Here is a 20169-nt window from a genome sequence, read left to right on the forward strand (position 1 = left end):
TACTGACCAACTGCCTTCCACAACTCCTCTCGCCCTCGCCAGCGCGTCCCCAGTGCTGGAAGACCCAGGCGGCCTGGTGCCCAGGCCTTCAGCTGCACCCTGGCCGGGTGTCCCACCATGCAGCTGGAGAGCCTGCTCCGAGAGGCAACAGCAGGACCAGGCCCTGCTGGGAGCTCCTGATCTGCTGGTGTCACAGCTCACACTGCCTCCAGCCAGAGGGGACGAGACCAAGAGGACGTCACCTGGGGGAGGGCTGGCCCCAACGGCCGTGCATCAGAGGGCAGGGTGGGGGCCGCCTGGGCCTGCGTGTCACCTCCAGGTGTGGGTGGAGGCTGGTGCAGCCCTTCCTGGTTTAGAGGAAGGCAGGGCGAGTCACCCACAAGGACAGAGCAAGAAAAGCCACCAGGTGGAAAACCATGGGGGACATCGAGCAGGGAGCAGGTTCCAGGGCCCTGCCCAGGGCCTCCGCCATTCCCTTCCTGGTCAGCTCTCTGGCTCTGGCCCTGGCTCCAGCAAGGGCTCTGAGTGAGGCATGGGCCATGGGGCTGGCCGGGCTGGGTGGACAGCACAGACCCCAAACCAACTCCAGCCTCGTCTACAGACCCGTCCCAGCTGCACCTTGCCCGGCTGGGAGGCCAGGCGCCCAGAGGCTCAGCCCTGGACAAGGTTCCAGAACTACAGCGGCTACAGAGAGGAGGGGAGAGGCTGCTTCCAGTCCCACTCCACACATGGACTCAGGCAGCCGAGATGGGAGGGCAGCCCACAGGACGGGGGCCAGGCCTGTGGACCAGGCAGTTGCCGCTCGGCTAGAGGTCAGCAATAGTCAGGAGCAGGGTGGAGGCAGCAGCCTGGAGGCTCCTGCCCACAGAGCTAGGGCGCGACAGGCCTCGGCCCTGGTCCTGCAGGACAGGGATAAGGAGGGTTGGCTCCCAGACACCCAGCAAGGAGGAAGCTCTGCAGGGAGCTTCCAGAACCTTCTGGAACACAGGCCAGGAGGGCAGGTCTTTTGCTTTCTGCGCAGGACACCCCACTCTGCACTGCCCTTATGCCAGCTGCAGGGAAGCAGTAGGGCCACTGAGGTCCCTCCTAACAGCCGGGCGTCCAACCTCAGGCCAAAGCACGCTCACTTTATTTGCTTTATTTCAGCTTCTTTTAAAGGAATCAGATTGAAAAGTTCCTTCTGCTTTGAAAACAAGAACAAAACTGATAAGCTGAATGGCTCCAGGCAGGGGGTGGCGTGTCCCTGTCCTTGGCCACAGTGATGGACAGGACATCGGTCAGTGGCGGGGAGGGAGGCCCCCAGGCGGTGCTGGCCATCAGTCCAGGCTGTCGAGATCCCGCTGCGCTTTCTTCTCCAGCTGCTGCACCTGCGGAGAGAACCCGTCAACAGTCTCGGGTGGATCTCAGCAGCCCAGCGGCCAACACGCCACCTACACCGAGACGGCACCGAGAGCGCAGGTCGCTGAGGAACCCGCGGGACCCGCCACCAGGAGCGCAGGTGTTGGGCAGGCGGCTGGGTCCCGGGCTGTGCTCCTTCACCGCCCGTGGCCCTGCACCGCCACGTGTGCTGCTCCCAGCCCTGGGCGGCCCAACGACGGGCCTACCACCCAGGGCTGCGTTGTCCTGTGACCCAGTGACACTGGGAGGCGGGGTGGTCCAGCAGGCGGGCATCAGCTCTGGCTGCGCCCAGCGACAGCATCCAGGTACGGGCAGCAGCAGCCTGGTCCGAGCCCCTGCTCTGCAGCCCGCCCCCTGCGTCTCCCGCTGACTTCCACTGAACCCTCTGGGCCACGCTGCCAGGAAGCTGGTGTCCACTGCATCAGCTGGACATGGCACCTCCACCTGGCAGCTCGTCCAGCCCCAGCGTCGGGGCCGCTCAACCTCAGCACCACGGATACCGGGGACCAGACCGTTCACGCTGGGCGGGGAGGCATCCCACACCGTAGGCCATCAGCAGTGTTCCTGCAGGCCACCTGCCAGATGCCAAGGAGGGCCCCACCTCAGTGCTGACCACTCCCAACACTGGGGGCAAAGCCCCTGACGGGCAGTGGTCCTCAGGTCCCCTCTGTCTGCACGCCGGCTGCGCAGACGTCGGCACTGCTGCCAGGCTCGGCAGGAAGGCTCCTGCGGGCCTGTCGGTCTCCAGCTCAGCAGAGCACTAGACCTGACCGTTGGTAGACGTGTCCCTGTGTGGACTAACCGGCCGCCTCCCTCCTCTGGTCAGAGGGGACACGGCTCACTGCTCTCTGTGGGGGCTCCCGCCTGGGAAACGGGAGGAGAACCCCCGCTTGCTGTGAGTGACCTCCTCCGTCCTCCCTCTGTCCCGCTACCAACTGGAAACAGGCAGGGAGGGCAGGGCGGATTCGGAAGGGGAGCCAGCGGGACGTCCAATGGCGGAAGCCACACGGCTGGCGGTCCACGTGGCAGTCCAGCAGCACAGGCCACGCCGACAGGCTCTGACGTCGGTGTGCCCCAGCATGGCCAGCATGCGAAGCGTGCCAGCCTCCAGAGCCGCGAGCTGCCACATGGCCCACCGTCCATGGGTACATGGCCAAAGGAACAAAGGCAGGACATCCGCACCATGTCCACTGTAGTTGTCCACTACACATGCTGTGGCCCAGCCTAAGTGTTCGCCCATGGGCAGGTGGGGTAGGCAGTGTGGCACTCGGACCCAGCAGAACAGCACCCAGCCTCAAGGAGCATGTCCTGGTCCGTGGGACATGGGCGAGCCTGCGGGACGTCACGTTCAGCAAAAAGCAGCCAGCCCAGCCACGCAGGGACCACAGGATGTCCCTCACGAATGGAGTTGGGAAAGTCGACCTCAGGAAAGGGGAGCCGAGCGGGCGCCTGGCTGGGTGCAGGAGGAGCAGGGAGGCGCTGGCCGCGGGACGCAGTGCTGGAGGAGGAGCAGCAGAGACCTGACATGTCACCCCGCAGTGCTGGAGAGCAGGTGTGAAACGTGCTCACAGCCACGGATGGGCAGCACGCGCGGCTGCCACGCCAAGCAGCCTGCTCTGGCCGTTCTGCAGCCAGAGGTGTTCGGACATTGCATTGCACTCGCCAATGATGCGTGGTTGTGTCAAAAAAAATCACAATCCAGGCTCCCCCGTGCCACCCTGCTCTGTGCAGACGCAGGACAGTGACCCCGCTCTACCCACCTGGTCCTCTATGCACCGGAACTGCCAGGGCCAGCGCGTGTTGTATAGGAAGGGCCGCAGGTCGAACCTGTTGTCGTCGGGGCTGTAGTTCTCCGCGTGGTAAGCGGGTGTGAGCGTGGTCATCTTGTGCCTGTTCATGGAGTACCTCGAGAAAAACTGCTTCACCTTGTCGGCCACCTGTGGGCACGCAACAGGTGGGCTTCAGGTCAGCGAGGGCAAGAAGCACCAGGCCGCAGTGGTACGCGGGCACAGCGGCACACGCGGCTGGGGGGGTCACAGCCCCACACGGGGCCTTCCCCGAGGGCGGCAATGGACATCAGGCAGGGCTGGCGCTGACTGAGTTGAAGATGGCACAACAGCCACGCTCTGCCCCAGGGGGCCTGGGTGCCCACAGACACAGCCCACCGGGTCCCTGGCAGGCCTGTAGGACCAGCACATCCCTGGGCTTTGGCCCCAACTGCCCAAACTGACCTGGGAGCCCTGTTGCTGTGCCCCCAGGAGGCTGGGCCTGCCTCCCGCTGGTCACTGGGGGGCCGAGCTGTAGAAGTGTTATTCGGGGTCATGGGGCACTGGCCTGCCCAGCTGGTCAGAGGTGCCTCCGTGCAGTGGCTCCCTGGCTGGCTTTGCGGTGATGCCGCAGTGGCCTTACCTGCCGGGGGGTGCAGGTGTCTCGCCACATGGTGAGCAGCTTGCAGAACATGCTGTAGGGGCCCGTCTTGGCTACCTTCCTGAGCCGCCCGTACACCGAGAGCTCTGCGTACGTCATCCCCATGTCCTCCTGCGGAGAACAAAGGTCACTCAGGGTGATAGCCAGAGGAGGCTGCGAGGGGGCCCAAGGTGGAGGGCAGAGGCCCAGGGAGGTGAGGCTGCCCCAAGAGCCAGAGTTGGATGCTGGCTTCATTTCCAGCTGCCACTGGCCAACCTGGAGGTGCGATTTGGCTTTGAGGACCACGGGGTGGTCCTGGGGCCACCAAAGGATGTGCTTCTGTCCCGAGCACTGGTTCCTTCCTGTGAAGGAGACTATTTAGGAAAAGGGTCTTTGCAGGTATAATTAAGTCAAGGACCTGAGATGTGATGACCCTGGGTGTCTGGTGGTCTTCAATCCAAGGACAGCGTCCTTATAAAGGATCAGAGGAAACACATGGCCACAAGCCGAGGACCCTCCCCCCACCGCCCTACTGAGGCACCAGAGGCCGAGGGCCTCCCTAGGGCCTTCGGGGTCTCAGCCCCGCCTGCCCCTGGATGTTGGATGTGGTCTCCAGAGAGGATCCGCTCCTTGGTCTGAGCTGCCAGTCTGTGGTCACTGGCTATGGACCACTCAGAGGCTAAGCCGAGTTTGGCACACCCAGCAGTGGATCCTGTCTCTCACCCTGCTGGGCCTGCTGCCTTGGGCTTGGTGGGCTCAGAGCAAAGGGAGCAGCTCACAGAAGTCTGGGCCACGTTAGAGGCCATGGATGCTGCTGGCCTCACAGAGCCGAACAGGAAAGTCTCAAGCCAGGCCCAACAGAGCCAAGTCCACCCAACGTTACTGAAAGCCAGAGGCTGCCTGAGTGTGTCAGTGTCAATGTCTGCTCCAGCCCCTCAATGCCACCCTGCTCCAGAGCCACCACCAGACACACGGTGACGCTGGCACTCTGACACAGCAGTGGGGCCCTGACCTCTGACCGGCCTTTGGAGCCCTCTGCGATGTAGCCATGGTCCCTTGCTCCCCAGGGTCCGTTCAGGTTTAGCTATCCTGGCCCTCCTGCGGGGCCCAGGCCCAGTGTCCCCTCGTGTCTCCTCCTGGGGCCCTGTGCTGACCCCCGCCTGCGGATACCACCACCACCCCCAGCTCTCTCCAGCGTGCCTCCTGGTTGGCTGGCTGCAACTCCACAACCCCTGAGGCTGTCGGCCTCGTCTTCAGGGCACTCAGCATTGAAGAGCAGTGGCCATGTCTGCCCTTCTCCTGCTTCTCCACCTTGCAGATGTCCTGTCAGGAGGCCTCCCGGGCTCCCAGATCACGTGGGCAAATCCCATACACCCCCTCGTCTATCTATCTCCATATGTCCTGTTGGTTCTGCCTCCCTGGAGAACCCGACTAACAGGGATACAAAGTGGCTCAGGAGGAAATGCGAGAGAAAACTCTCTTCTAACGAGAGATTTTTACCATCAATGAAGATACTTCTCACAAAGAAAGGCCCGGTCGGATGGCTTCCCGGAAACTCCACCAAAATTTGATATGAGAATTACTCACACAGTTCTCACACACTCTTCCAAAGGACAGAAGAGGGTGGAATACCTCCTGACTCTTTCTAGGAGGCCAACATTTCCTGATAACAAACTGCAAAGATATCACATGAGAAGAAACAACAGACACAAAACTCCTCAACACTATACTCGCAGACTAATTCAGCAGCATAGAAAAAGGGTTATCAGCAAGAGGGACTTGCCCTCGGAATGCAAGGCTGGTTTAACATCCAAAATTGTAGAAAGAGTACTTGGTAAGATCCCACACTCTCTTAAGATTTAAAAAAAGAAAAGAAATAAGAAAACAAGTAGAAATAGAAGGGAACTTCATCGATACATAAAGGGCACATGTTAAAAAGCCACAGCCAATATCCTCCTCTCTGGGGAAAGACTGAAAGCTTTCCCCAGGATCAGGACCAGGAAAAGGATGTCCACTCCCACCACACTAGACATTCCAGCCAGGGGTACTGGGCAAGAACATGACAAAAGGCAACTAGGTTGGGAAGGAAGAAGACAACTGCTGTTTGCAGATGGTGTGATCTTATAAGTGGAGACCCAAGGAACATACCAGTGAGTGAGTCCAACAAGGTGCAGGAGACAACCTCAACACAAGAGCCACATGTCTCTCTACAACAGCAACCAACAATCCAAAACAATTCCACTTATAATAGTAACAAAGAGAATAAAATACTCTGAAATAAATTTAACAAAAGATGTGTAAACTTATACTGTGAGAACCAGAAAACAGTTAAGTGAAAATGAAGACATCCCATGTTCATGGATCAGAAAACTTAAAACTAAGGTTGTGGCATCACCCAAACTGATCTAACGGTTCTTCACAACCCCCTCAAAATCCAAGCTGTTGTTTTTGGTTTGTTTGTAGGAACTGTCAAGCCTATCTCAAAATTCATATGAAAATTTCGAGAACCTAGGATAGCCAAAATTATCTTGAAAAAGAACAAAGCTGGAGGACTCACACTTCCTTATTTCAAAACTTACCACAAAGCTACAGTAACCAAGATGGTGAGGAACTGGCACAGGACAGATGAAGAGACTGACGAGAACTGAGAGTCCAGAAACAAACCCACACACTCACGCTCACTCAATCTCAACCAGGACGCCAAGACAGTTCCAAGGGGCCAGTCTAATCAACGAACAGTGCTGGGACGCTGGGTAGCCACAGGCACGAGGTGAAGGCAGGCCTCCCCTTACTCCACACACAAAAGCCAGCTCAACAAGATCACAGCCCCGCGCTAGGGGCCTAATGTCCCAGACGAAGATACAGGGCGAGTGTCTGTGACCAAGGGGCTGCTGAGTCCCGTGACGTCCTCCAGCATCCGCAGAAGCCGCAAGCCCTGCGAGGGCCCGGGGGCCACGGGTTGAGGGGCTTCTCTAAACCAGAGGCCCCACCTGCTGTGAGGGGCCTGCTTCCCCGCCTGCCATGGTGGCCTCTGTCCATACGCACCTTCCCACCCACCTCCCAGGCCCACGCACAGTGGGAAAGCTACCAGAGTGTCAAAGGCCAGTGAGGCGCCTGACGCTGCGTCCCCGTGCTCAGGCCAGGAACTTGGCCAGGGTGCACGGTTCCACCTGGCAGAGAGAGGCTATGAAGGAGCCCAGCCCTGCACACAGGGAGCAGGGGAGTGGAGAAGCCCCTGCCATGACAGAGTCACCGCCATTACCTCATCCGTCTGCAACACCTGACCGTTGGCCAAGGGCTCCAGCTCTGCAGTGGCCGGTGCAGACAGGATGCTGTGGACAAGAACACAGGTCAGTCACCACAGCTGCTGACGTGCTCCTGGGCCTTGGGAGGAAGCCCCCACACCCCTGATTTGGCAGGTGGCCAGCAGGCAGAGCCAGGCAGGGTTCCCTGGGCAGAGGCGAGCGGACGTCTCCGGGACTTTGTGACCTAAAAGGTGACAGGCTGATGGCAGGAGTGCACACGTGCCTCCTCCGCAGTCTGTCCCTGGGGCCAGAGGGCTCCAAGGGGGGTCCTGTGCACTACAAGCAATACTTCCTTTGTGACACATAAAATATCTCCAGCCATTGCCCAATGCCCCTGGGGGACAAGACTGCCCCATGAGGACAGGCAGGCAGAAGGCAGCCCCGAGCTGGGGAAGAGGCAGTGAGCGGACAGCTGGGTATCAGTCAGCTGGGCAGACACCCTCGGGGCAGGCGCCTGCCAGGTGCCTGCTGTCTCCCCTGCCTTGTGAGCGTGGGAGCAGAGGGGAGAGGGCAGGAAGCAGAGGGGAGAGGGCAGGAGGCAGAGCCTGGCCATGGGGCAGCAGTGCCAGTCCTGGGATCTGAGGGCCCGGCCGAAGGGCAGGGCTCTTAGTACCAGGGGTGGGGAGCCGTGGAGGTGTCTGGGTGGGCGTGAGGGCGGCCCTGGGCTGGCCTGGGAAGGCAGGTGGCTCAGGAGCCGCAGCTGTGGCACATGGGCGCACTCACCCCTGCAGGGCGGGAAGCTGGAAGTGCTCCAAGCAGAACTGGACAAAGGCTCTCAGGTCTGCCTTGCTGACCCCGCCTATGGGGTTGATGTCCGCACTGGAGCAGTCGTACTTGGTGAGGTAGCCCAGGAGGCTTCGTGCGAGAGGGAGAGAGGGAGGGAGGACGCTGGTTGAGAGCTGCAGGGCTCCCAAGGGCACAGCAGAGGCTGCATTCTACCATCTCCGAACACCAGAGGACTTGCTCCTTCCAGGAGCCCAGATTTGGGAGCCTGGCAGATTCCAGGCTCCTGGAGAAGGCTGGGACGGCTGGACAGACTGCCGGGGGGCCGGGAGAGGAACTGGGCATGCAGGAAGTCCTCGGGGCTGGGAAGCAGATGCAGGAGTCGCTGCATCCGCTTTGGGCAGGCTGAGGCCTGGGGGGCCCTGGCCCTGGATTCCTTGGCCTTCCCTGCCGGCGTGGGCCCCTCTCGCAGCTTCCGACATGCCACTCACCAGGACCGGGAGCCTGCAGGCACCTGCCCACCATGCCTGTGGCCGCCCCCGTCCCCCCTCTCCTCTCTGCCACCCCTCTTAGCAGAGCCACCACCCAGCCTGGAGCCCGGCCTCCCTGCCCTGCAGGCCGCAGTGGCTGCACACGGCTGCGGAGGAGTGCACCCTGCCTGCTGGGCCCCTGGCCCCCGTCTGCCATCACCTGTCTCGAGACAGCCTCTTGTCCCCTCCCCACAAGGTCGCCCCTTGCTCTGCCCACCCTCATTGGTGCCTCTTCTTCCTCCTTCATGGAGAAAAAGTCTTTCAGGGTGGAACGGCCACGCCCCTTGGTGGCCCCCCTGCGGCTGGACGCTGGTGGCTCCCAGCAGAGCCTGCCCTCACCTAGCCCCTGCTGTCCAGCACCGCGGCCCTGCTCCTCTCCACTGACCTTTCACGTTGGTATTGGAAAGCAAGGAAACCATCTCCTGTGCCCGAGCTGCCCAGCTCCCTCCTGGCCCTGCCCCTCCTTCAAGGTGTGACCTCTGCAAAGCCTGTCTCAGTGTTGCTGCACCCACTACCTGCCGGTCCCCTGAAGGTCTTCCAGTCCCCCACACTGAGATACTGGCCTCCAGTCTGCCAGGGTCCCACCCGGGGCTCTGCACGGGCCCTCCCCAGCTGTGCGTCCGCCCCACGCCCTCCCACTGGCTCTGCGGACTCTGCACACACAGCACGTGCTGCTCTCTGTTCGCGTCCACCAGGGTCAAACGGGAGCTGCTTTTGTGTTTTGCTCACAGCACCAATAAGAGCTGACGCCCGACAGGCGTTCACCAGCGCTGTGTGAGTGAACAACAGGGCTGCTGGGAACGAGAACCAGAACGGAGTACGGAAAACGTCAGGTCAGAACACTGTGAGCCACCGCTCCAGAAGTCACGCGTGTAGAGACTGCCTGGAGGGTAAAGGAGGGGAGGACGGCGTAGGAATGAGAAGGGAGCAGGGGAGCAGAGCCAGTGGAGACAGCCGGCAGCCCGGCCTGCAGGGCAGAGGCACACAGGAAGCACGGCAGGAGGAGCCTCCTCAGCTGGGACGCCTGCGCCCTGGGAGGACGGCAGCAGCAATGGACCCAAGGCAGCCACCTGTCCAGGTGTCCACCCAGAAGCCTGTTCTGTCCTCCAGAACGTGCCACCCTGGGAGAAGGCTCAATTTTTGGTAAAATGTTAAGTGACAAAAGAAAAAACAGGGGTAACAGTGTGAGGGGAAAATGTTCCAGGAACATGCTTTATAGAAGGTCAGTTTTTGTTCGTTGTGAAGCACAATCATGTTCTCAATCATGCTAGAGCTCAGAGCCCCAGCATCCAGTCCCCTCCAGAAACAGGGCCCTGAACACAGCACGGAGACGGCAGAAGAGCAACGGAAATGGGCAGAGCAGGGCACAGAGGGCAGTTTACACGGGGTATAGGGTGCTCATTCCAAACTGTGGCTGGGGAGACAAAACAGGACTCAAAAGCTTCACAAGTGAGATTTAAAAGAAAAGACATTTGTAGACTTGCAAGAGTATCGAAAGATCTGACAGACGAGAGGTGGATGACAGGTGAACGGAAGGGTGGGTGGTGCAAGGACGTGTGGAGTGTGGAGTGGGTAGGTAGCTGAGCGGAAGGATGGGAGGATGATGGCGAGTGAGTGGGTAGGTGCTGGACGGATGGAATGGTGCTTGAATGGACGGATGGATGGACGGTGGTCAGAAGAGTGAATGGAACAAGAGGTGGGTCCATTGGTGGGTGGATAGATGGATGAACGACAAGGTTTTTGAAAGTCCTCAGCTAATAAAGAGCAACCAGGAGCAGCAAGAGAACAGTGAGCGGCAGAGGCTCACCAAGGGAAGCGGAGACCACCTCGGGGAAGAAGAGCCTCAGCTGCCCTCGCTAAGCCCGGTGTCAGCCGACTTTATCTGGACTTTCTTAAACAAGAGGACAATGTGGGAAATGGAGTATTTTTCAGTCCGCATGAAAAAATGAGCTACCGGCTGCGAAGTGCCATCAGCCACATGGAACACGGAGGGGCGGCAGGCGGGAGTCGGGCGGGGGCCCAGCCCAGGGGAAAGCGATCTTTATCCAATCTGCACCGCCAGGGCCTGACGTTCTGGGACATCACGCTGCCTCCGGTGGCAATCACCCTCGGAGATTGGGGTGCCCAGGAGCCCACCGCTGTGTGCCTACTGCGTGTCAGTACCTCTCGTCCACGTTGGCAGATCCCAGCACTAGAAGCCCCCCACGGGCACCCCGGGACCAGAGGCTCAGCTGAGCAAACAGGTAGGCGAGGACCATCCTGATGCGGGCCTGGACAACAGGAGGGAAGGGAGGAGGGCTCGCACAAGGGCACGGGTGGCAGCGCCCCGACAGGAGCGTCCCACGCGCCCAGGGAACGTCCACGGGCAGCCCGCTCTCCCTCAGGCCAGCCCAGCAGGACCCGCCCAGCACCCAAGGGCCTGGGTCACCGCCCGTCCTCGCCACTGGAATTTCTGGAGGGGACAGGCCACCCACACACAGGAGAGGGGACAGGGACATGACAGCCCAGAGCAGCGGCGCCTGGGGCCTTTATTCTCCCTGCACTGACAAGTGGCACCCAGTTCAACTGCAGGAGGAGCAGGGGGGACGCTGCTCACACTTAAGCACACTCCACGCGCCCGAGAGCCCACACGCTCCAGCGTCGAGGACCCCGCATGCTCCCGCGCCGCCCAAGGGCCCCACACTCTCCCTCGCAGCCTGAGGGCCCCACACACTCCCAAGCTGCCCGAGCGCCCGCATGCTCCCGAGCTGCCCTGACACGCTCCTAGGCACCTGAGCACTCTCACACTCCTGCACACATGCCCATGCTGACACACTCCTGCACAGACTTTTGACTCCTGTACACAATCATGCAATGCTGGCTTACACGCTCACATACATACCCTGCTTACTCCCCTGCACACCCTCCACTGTGGGCCTCTTGTGCTTACACACTCCTGTACACTCACAGAGCCGCGGCACACTCTCACACACGTGCTCCCTTGCACACATGCTTGTGCACACATTTCTGCATGTGTGCACACTCACAAATGCCAGCATGCCCCTGTAGATTCACAGGTTCTTCTGTGTGCTCACACCCACCACACTCATGTCCCTGCTCACACATGCACTGCACTTATTCACATGCTCACACTCCTTCCTGCACACACAGCCCACACACACACATCCATGTGCTCACATATGCAGGCACACGGGTCCGACTCAGGCACACCACACTAACACACAGGCACACACTTCCAGTGCTTGTATATGGACACTCCACACACTACACAGACACGCGTATGCACGCTCACACACCCGCGCACACACAACCTATCCAGGCCTGATCGCGCATCTGTGCCTCCTCAACACGCACACTCCCAGCTGCAGCCTGGCCACGTGTCTGTGTGGCCCATGTCTCCAGGGAGGCACAGGCTGCCGCCCTGCGCACCAGCCGTCCCTCGCCCCTCTGGGGACCATGGCCAGGTGTGGTGTCACCTGCACGTTCTGCAGTGCCAGGTTTTCCCTGCTGCTTCCTCCATGAGCGGCAAACAGAGGGCTTTTCCCTGTCACCAGGCTGAAGATGCCGACGACGGCCTTCACGGCCGGGTCAATGTTGAGGCTGATGTGGTGGCTGGAAGGGGAGAGGGCCAGCATGGAGGGGCAGCGTGCACATGTGCACAAGTGTGAAACATGCACAACACAGCACTCACCTCCGTGCGTGGTTCAGGGGCATCTGGTGCACCCGCGACCTCGTACGACCTTAGTGCCAAGCAGTGCCAGAGCTGCGGCACCCGGAAGCCCGCCCCTCAGCCTCACGCCCCTCCCTTCTGAGTCTGTGGATTTGCCTGATCTGGATGTTCCACACAAGTAGAGCCACCCTGGGTGTGGACTTTTGCCTCTTTTGCATCTGGTTTCCTTACTCAGCACAGTGACTTCAAAGCTGAACCAAATTGTGGCACGAGTCAACAGTTTGTTACTTTTTATGGCTGAGTAGTATTCCCTTCACTGCAGGGACCATTCTGTCTATTCATTTGTCCACAGCTGGGTACTGGGCTGTTTCTGCCTCTCAGGTACCACGAGTGGTGCTACTGTGGACGTTCCTGTTCAAGCAGCTGTTCAGGTCCCTATTTCCAGTTCCTTTGGGTACACACCTAGGGGCAGGACTGCTGGTGGGGGCAGCTTTTAGCTGAGCTCAGCACACGGGATGGGGGCCCTCCTTCTTCCCTGAGTCAGAATCAATGGGCCATTCTGAATGGTCCAAGCCTGGCCTCTGAGAAGCCCCTTCCCTTCCTCAAGTGCAGACCTGCCGACGCGGAGGCAGCCAGTGCCGCGTGGGAGCAGGTGACAGGAGGAGGGGCTGCAAGCCCACTCCTGTGTCCTGCCACTCCCAGGACAGTAGGCAGGCTGTGCCTGGGGCGTGGAGGAGGGCAGCTGCCGGGGACACAGGGAGCAGAGGACTGGCACCTGGTTTGTCTAAAATTCGACTCAAACCAAGGGCAGCAAGATCCGTCAGCTCGCGGAGGCACCTTTGAATACCAATGAGCCACAGGGCATCCACAGCCGCTCGCTCTTGGTCACTGCGACCTGCCTGGCTCAGCATCCAGACTGAGTCTACCTTCCAATCTGCTGGGCCAACTCTCTGGCCCTGCTGCAGGTCTCCTGGGAGGAGTTCTCGCTGGCCATGTAGCAGGTGGTCAGCATGCGTCCACAGAGCTCCCGCGGGTCCTGGGGCGTGTAGCTGCTCTGGTCCAGGATGGCCCGGACATCAGCCAGCACTTCTTGATCTAAAACCCACCAGGAGAGAAGGAGTAGAAGTCATTGTGTACGCCCAGCAAACCCCAGGCTGTCCCTGGTACCTGTCGGCCAGTCCAGGCTGTCCTCCTGGGGACGCCAATGGGTAAGGGAGGAGGGAAGCAGACTGGTTTGTCCCTGAACATGTTCTTTCCACTGGGCTTCACGGTGAACGAGTGGCAGCAGGCTTAGTGAAGGTTCGACTCTGTCGTCAGAGCCACATCAGGCCAAGCCCCAGGAAGGGACTTTAGAGGCCCTGCCCCCAGCTCTGGAATGTGGACGTATCTGTGACTTCTGCACACTGCCACAGGCCTCCTCTCCCACCATGCCCACGACCGGGCCTTCCTCTGCCCGTCCCCTGATCCACCGCCCCTGGAGCTGCCGTAGGGCCACGGACGTCACCTACTTCCTCTCCTCACCGCCTCGCAGACCTGGCAGCACATGGAGTAGACGAGGCAGGCGGTGGCCGCACTGTCCACGCCACCACTCAGGGGCAGGAAGAACCCCGCCTGAAATGGGTCAATCGAGTGTGGCGTAAGCAGAGGTTCAAAGAAGCCGTGTGCCCAAGAGCAGCCCGCTCCACCCAGCAGCTGTGCCGGGCCCCGCGGAAAGGACTGCAGCCAAAGCCCCACCCAGACCGTGCAAAGGGCCTGCACGTGCGGAAGGGCCTCCTGGAGAGGGAAGTCCTTCCCGGGCCCAAGGCAGACTCTCCACCCCGACTACGGACGAGCATGACTGTGAACTAACGCCACTGTGAGCCCCGGAGCTCTGAGTGCCCTGGACAGCTCTGCCAGGCTCCCATGGCGAAGCCAACACCATCTGTGCCCATTTGGCGTCTGGCCGGTGCAGAGGCTCCCCAGGCAGCACAAGGCAGTGTTTTAGCGCCAGCACCGGAGAGAACTCAGTCTAGCGTCCTAGACGGAGACACAAGGCAGCCTGCAGAACACGCCAAGGAGCGGGGGAAGCTGGCACCTACCTGGTGGCTTCGCCTCAAGAAATCCCAGAGCCAGCAGGCAGGCCCGAGGCTGCAGAGCAATCAGAACACGGAGTCTGGGCAGCTGTGCAGCCCACCTGCACGGGTACCCAGGAGGGATGCTGCCCACAGGGCTGGCTCACGCCACGCCCGGTCTCTGCTGCAAACGCTTGACATGAATTAGGGCTTTTTCATTCCGACACAAGCCTGAGAGGAGCACATCGCCCGTCCCCTTTTGAAACGTGAACACTGAGACTCAGGACAGCACCATTGTGCCCAAAGACACAGTGCCAGGAGACAGCGGGCCAGGAGGTGAGCCCAGGCAGCCTAGGTGCAGCATCCCGGCCCTCCGCCCCAGGGAGGCACAGGCTCCTTAAGCCCAGCATCCACCTCAGGCTCCAAAAGGCCGCCGTGCACCCCCTGCCACCCCACCCCAGTGCACACGGTGGCAGCTGCCAGGCTAAGCAGCCACAGGAGGGAGGGGAGGCCTGCGGGGCGGCCCACCTTATCTCCTCCTCGGGCCTGTGGTACTCCCACGCCACGGGCTCAGAGACAGGCTGCAGCAGGTCCTCGTGGCATGAGAGGGCAAAGTCCACCTTCACTCTGGGGAAAGGGCTCACCCTGCTGGCCTGGTGAAGACAAGCGGGACAAAGTGATGCCCCATCCCGGAAGCCGGGGACAAAACCAGACCTCAGGGAGACGGGGAGGGCTGGAATCAGAGCAGCAGGCGGTGGCCAGTGCCGGCCAGGGCCAGTGACAAACGTAGGGTCTGCATCCTGGGCCCCAGGACTGGTGGGGGACGGGGCCCTGTTCAGGCTCAGAGTCTCAGACGCGCTGGTTCACGCCCCTGACCTCGCCTGACCTCAGCGTGGGGTCACCTGGCTGCACGCCACCTGCCTGTCCCACCTGCCCTCGCTGCTGCCCCAGTGAGGGGCCCCTGGCCTCCCAGGCTGATCCATGTCCCTGTCCCTGAGTTGCAGCCCCGCCTCCTGCTGCTGCCCCCACCTCACTCTGTGCTGCCGGCACCCTGGGGCTCGGGCCAGCTCAAGTGGGTAGCGGGGGACGGGGCTCCTCCTGCTCACGCCCTCACAGCCCCGAGCTCCCCCTGCATTTCCATGCCCACAGCGAGCCCGGCCACCTTCCAGGGCGGCCTCCCCGAGCTGGGCGAGCACCCGCCCGGGGTGCTGAGGCGCTCACCGCCAGGTTTCGAGAGGAGATCTCCGCCCGGTAGCTCCTGACGTCCTCCAGGTCCAAGGTGGCGGTCAGGACCTCCTGGAGAGGGGATGTCGGAGATAAACCACGTTTCCTTCCTTTTCCTTCCCCACACTCGCCTCGGTCACCGGAGCTGTGTGAACGAGTCACGTCCAGAGCGGCTGCGGACTCCTGGGGCCCAGGACGGGGAAGAGCATTGTTGCCACCAGGGCCTCCGCCGCTTTCAGACGCTGGCTAGAATCCATCACGCACAGCACGAGAGGCAGTCATACGCGTGCTGCTGGCCCCTCGCTCCCTCCGCCTGAAACACGGCCAAGGCAAGCTGGAGACGCCCCCCAGACGAGGAGAGCGAGGGTCTCCCTCAGGCCCGAGGCTCTCCTGCTACCCCCCAAATGGACGGGCAGGGCAGGGGCACACGGAGAAGACGCACAGAGCCCGGGAAGCACAGAGCCCGGAGAACCCAGGACGAGATGGTGCCTCGTTCCCGAGGGCAGACCCGTCCCACTGTCCCCAAGCCTGGCTGGCCCCAATGCAGCGCCTGGGAGCATCTGCGGAGCTGGAAACCAAGTCCAGAACGGAGAGGCGAGGGCCCCGGGAAGGACGACCAGGCTTGGTGCTCAGAGCGGAGGGCAGCGGGCAGCGCTGACAAGCATGTGGTCCAGGTTCGGCTGCATGGCTGGGGGCGGATCACCGGGGTTTGGAGGAGGGGCTTCTGCGTTCAGTCTGAGGACGGCTGCCACCTCCCCATGCAGCAGGCTGGCCACTCCTACCTACCCCTAAAGATGTGGACAAGGTCAGCCTGAGGGAGGTCAGAGGTGGGAACGCAGCAGCCTTGGAAGTCAGTGCGCTAGGGATCACGGGCGCGTGCTCAGCGCAGATCCAGGGATTCCGACTGGCGAGTGGCGCCGGGAACCGCCGGGCCTCCCAACACCAGCCAGCGGTGGACGCAAAGCCTGTGGCTCGGACGTGAGGACAAGGGTCTGGCAACGCTCAGCCTTCCTGGAACAGGAGGGCTGCTTGGTCATGCGTGGACTCCACCTTTCACTACGCGAGGTCCAAGCCAACTGGGGAGGCCTCCTGGGATGCCGTCACTTGGAGAGCAGAACTCCAAGGAGGTGACCAGAGACACAGGGCAGAGGAAGGTCCCGGGCCCAGAGCCAGACTGCCAGAGCTGGACACCCCCAAAGCACTGTGGGTTTTCCCAAGTGATTTCACAGCCCCTGGGAGAGCATCCCTGCCGGGAGCCTGAAGATGCTACGGAGAGCGCGGAGCCGGCTCACCGCCAGGGGCGCAGGGAGCGCAGCAGCTGAGGCGCCCAGCACGCCGCCTGCCCAGCCCAGCGTCGCTGGAGACTCAGGCTTCCTGACCTGCCTCTGCGCACCAGCCTCTGCACCGCTCCCTACAGCACAGGGGCCGAAGGCAGGACACACCAGGACCCTCCACTGCCCCAGGACCTGACCCGCACCAGGAGACAGGAGGCCCTCAGCCCTCGCAGGGGACAGGAGGCCCTCAGCCCTCGCAGGGGACGGGAGGCCCTCAGCCCTCGCAGGGGACGGGAGGCCCTCAGCCCTCACAGGGGACGGACGCCCCTCAGCCCTCACAGGGGACAGGAGGCCCTCAGCCCTCACAGGGGACGGATGCCCCTAAGCCCTCACAGGGGACAGGAGGCCCTCAGCCCTCACAGGGGACGGACGCCCCTCAGCCCTCGCAGGGGACGGACGCCCCTCAGCCATCGCAGGGGACGGGAGGCCCTCAGCCCTCGCAGGGGACGGGAGGCCCTCAGCCCTCGCAGGGGACGGGAGGCCCTCAGCCCTCGCAGGGGATGGACGCCCCTCAGCCCTCGCAGGGGACGGACGCCCCTCAGCCATCGCAGGGGACGGGAGGCCCTCAGCCATCGCAGGGGACGGACGCCCCTCAGCCCTGGCCGGGGATGGGGAGGCACTCAGTCCACTGACATTGGGCAGAACTGAAAGTGACTTTTTGTCGTTTTTGCACAATTGGGGTTCACAGCTCTCAGAGCATTCCTGGCCCCAAGTTCCAAGATCCAAAATGCCAAACTTTGAGTGTCGGGTGTGCAAGTGATGTCCTAAGCAGGAAATCCCACACTGTGGACACTTGACTCCCCACTAAATTGTTCAAGCCATCACACAGACCCCCTCGGGCTACGTTGTGCAGAACATAGATTCTGGCTCAGACTCAGGTCCTGCCCAAAATGCCTTATTAGGTGGGAGCAAATATTCCAAAATCCAAAAAGTCTGAGATCAAAAGCACTCTTGTCTGAGCACTGGATGTGGCCCTTCGGCCGGTCTCCACGTTAACGGCAGCAGCCCTTTTAGATGTTTTTCTACTTCAAGAAAAACAAAGGGAGCGGGCTCAGTGGCCACACCTGTAATCCCAGGCTCGGGAGGCTGAGGCAGGAGGATCGTGAGTGCGAAGCCAGCCTCGGCAACGTAGCCAGGCCCTAAGCAGCGCAGGGAGACCCTGTCTCTAAATAAAATATAAAAAGGGCCGGGGATGTGGCTCAGTGGCCGAGTGCCCCTGAGTTCAATCCCCAGTACCCCACGTAAAAAAAACAAAGGCAACAAATCTCCCAAGACGTCTCGGCCTGTCCTTTCTTCTCCGGGAAAGGAGCGGCATCCAACGTGACAAGACAAATCACAGCTTCTGTGCCGTGGGCGTGCGCCTCCCAGGGCGGCGGGGACACAGCTCCACGGCTCCTCGAAGGGACTGTGGCCCTGCGAGGCCATGGACCCTCTCTGGGGGGCGACCGGCTGCAGCGAGGACCCTGCGTGAAGCTCCAGCTGCTGTCTCCACTGTCTTGTCCTCTGACCTTTCACCCCCACACGCCCTCTGGATGGTAAGGGCGGCGTGAGCACCCTGGGCACGCAGGCTCCCGCCCTCACTGCTGCCATCTGCCTGTTCCGAGAGCCCCTTCCCCAGCAGAGGCACAGGGACTCCGCTGTGCTTGCCAGAGTGCAGGGCGCTGTGGGTAAGGCCTCGCCTTAGCACGCGCTGCCTCGTGAAACCACGGACCTCGGAGGGCCCCCTCTGCTCCAGGGGACAGTGTCCCAGCCAGACACAGGAGCCCAGAGCCCTGACGTGGCACCAGGTTCGACACCTGCTCGTCCCTGAGAAGAGACCTCCATCCCGCCAGCTGTCCCTCCACGAAGCCCCTCGCATCCCGCACGGCCAGCATCGCCCAGCCCGCGTTTCCGGAGCCCACCAGGGCTCCCCACGCCTGCTTGTCTCACCCCCATGGCCCGGGCAGCAGTCCTCCCTCACACCTGCAGGAGGGCCCCTGGGGGTCGTGGAGAGGGACAAGTGCCCCTGAAGCAGGGCACCACCCACCGCGCCTGGCTCCTTACCACGTCGTCCAGAGAGAACTGGGAGCCCTGGGCAAAGACGTCCCCATTCATGGCGACCATGGCGCAGCCGTCGTAGTAGAGCCGGTCTCCGTCGCAGCCCTTCTGGTTGGCCAGCAGGTAGATCCCGCCGTTCTGGGAGAGGCGAAGGGGAAGAGTCGGGGTGCTCGTCACCTTCGCCCTCCAGGGCCCCCAAGGGACGCCTGGCCATGCTGGTGTCCCCATCCCACCATCATGTGCCCCACGCCACAGAGCACCACGGCAGGGCGGACCCAGCCACCGCGGTCCTTGTGGCCCTCCCAGGCTGCGCACAGCAAGCCCTCCACTCCCCGCGGCGAGGCACAGAGATGCCAGCGCTCTGCCTGATGGGATTGAGGCTCAGGCCACGGCACCAAACCCGCCCCAGGAGGACAAGCCCCTCTGTCCCTCGCTGTGCCCAGTGCCCACAGCAGTGGCCAATGTAACACAAAGCTGCTCCCCCGCCTTCGCGCTGCAGCCACATCCCCGCCTCCCAACTGTGCCAATCTGTGGACTCCTAGCCAGCCACTGGTTCACCAGTCAGCTTGCAAGTGCCCTTCTCCGTCACCGGTCCCGTTAGCCCGCGGAATTCAACTGCTTCACGGTAGCTTCCCCGCCATCTTGTCTCAGGCTCTCTCCCCCGACTCCTTTCTCCTCCTCACTTTTCCACTCTCTAGCGCATGCCCTTTCTCTTTTCCTCCCATTGTCTCCCTTACCCTGCAGGGAGACACCGTTTGCTTGATAAACTCCCTTATGTGATTCCCCGTGTCTGGCGTGGTTTTCTTACAACCCATGCAAGGACTCTCCCCAACACCAAGGACAGGTGACGTGTCCTGGTTCCCGCCAACCAGAGGTGTTGACAGCGCCTGATTCCCAGGTGGCCACGAGGGCTAGAGAGGCCACTCAAGGGAAGCGCAGGAGGGTGGCAGCCTGTGCTGAGTGCAGGCTGTACTTGTAGCCCTGAATACCTGCCATGCCCGCCCGGGCTCTGCTCTGGGCACCCAGATTCCGGAGGCTCTGGACCAAGGGCCTAACCTCTGACGCCTGCTCCAGCGGCCCACCCAGGCCTACCTTGGCGGTGGCTGTGGTCACCAGGTCTACCCTGGCACGGGCTTTGCGCAGCACGTGGTGGCTGCCCGAGGCATTGGTGATGATCTCCACACCGTCCAGGCCCATGTCCACGTGTGGGCTGTGGCAGAGGCACAGAGACCAGCTGGGCTCCTTTAACCGCCATGGCAGCCCCTCCAGTTCCGCCCCAGTGACTCCACAGCCTGCAGCCATGACCCAGGACATCCGCGGACCCCAGGTCCTCCTGGTGGCCCACGCGAGGCCACGGACTGAGTAGCAGAGTGCCCAGCTGAAGCTGACCTGTGTGGCGTCCAGAGCTCCTCACAGATCTCGCTCCCAATGCAGGTGTCCTGGGTGGCTAGCACTGCATCTCCAAAAGGCACGGTCTCCTGTGGTGAGAAG

At 61.7% G+C, this 20169-nt stretch overlaps 1 protein-coding gene across 5 annotated transcripts in view; it reads right to left on the reverse strand.

The window, feature by feature from the left end:
- Window positions 1–1113: 1113 nt before the first annotated feature.
- NADSYN1 (NAD synthetase 1) overlaps window positions 1114–20169 on the reverse strand; it is a 33800-nt gene continuing 14744 nt past the window's right edge. For all 5 annotated transcript variants that reach the window (XM_079104930.1, XM_079104934.1, XM_079104932.1 and 2 more), the window contains 15 exons: window positions 20068–20156; window positions 19771–19888; window positions 18685–18816; window positions 15305–15379; window positions 14612–14736; window positions 14111–14159; window positions 13541–13643; window positions 12959–13127; window positions 11839–11974; window positions 10526–10632; window positions 7833–7964; window positions 7067–7136; window positions 3808–3936; window positions 3159–3335; window positions 1114–1367 (listed from right to left, as the gene is read on the reverse strand). In XM_079104930.1, the coding sequence (XP_078961056.1) occupies window positions 1317–1367; window positions 3159–3335; window positions 3808–3936; window positions 7067–7136; window positions 7833–7964; window positions 10526–10632; window positions 11839–11974; window positions 12959–13127; window positions 13541–13643; window positions 14111–14159; window positions 14612–14736; window positions 15305–15379; window positions 18685–18816; window positions 19771–19888; window positions 20068–20156 (1662 nt within the window). In that variant the 3' untranslated portion in view covers window positions 1114–1316. The remainder of the gene's footprint in view (window positions 1368–3158; window positions 3336–3807; window positions 3937–7066; window positions 7137–7832; window positions 7965–10525; window positions 10633–11838; window positions 11975–12958; window positions 13128–13540; window positions 13644–14110; window positions 14160–14611; window positions 14737–15304; window positions 15380–18684; window positions 18817–19770; window positions 19889–20067; window positions 20157–20169) is intronic.

Source organism: Sciurus vulgaris, assembly GCF_902686455.1.
Source record: "Sciurus vulgaris genome assembly, chromosome: 11".
In the NCBI taxonomy this organism is placed as follows: domain Eukaryota; kingdom Metazoa; phylum Chordata; class Mammalia; order Rodentia; family Sciuridae; genus Sciurus; species Sciurus vulgaris.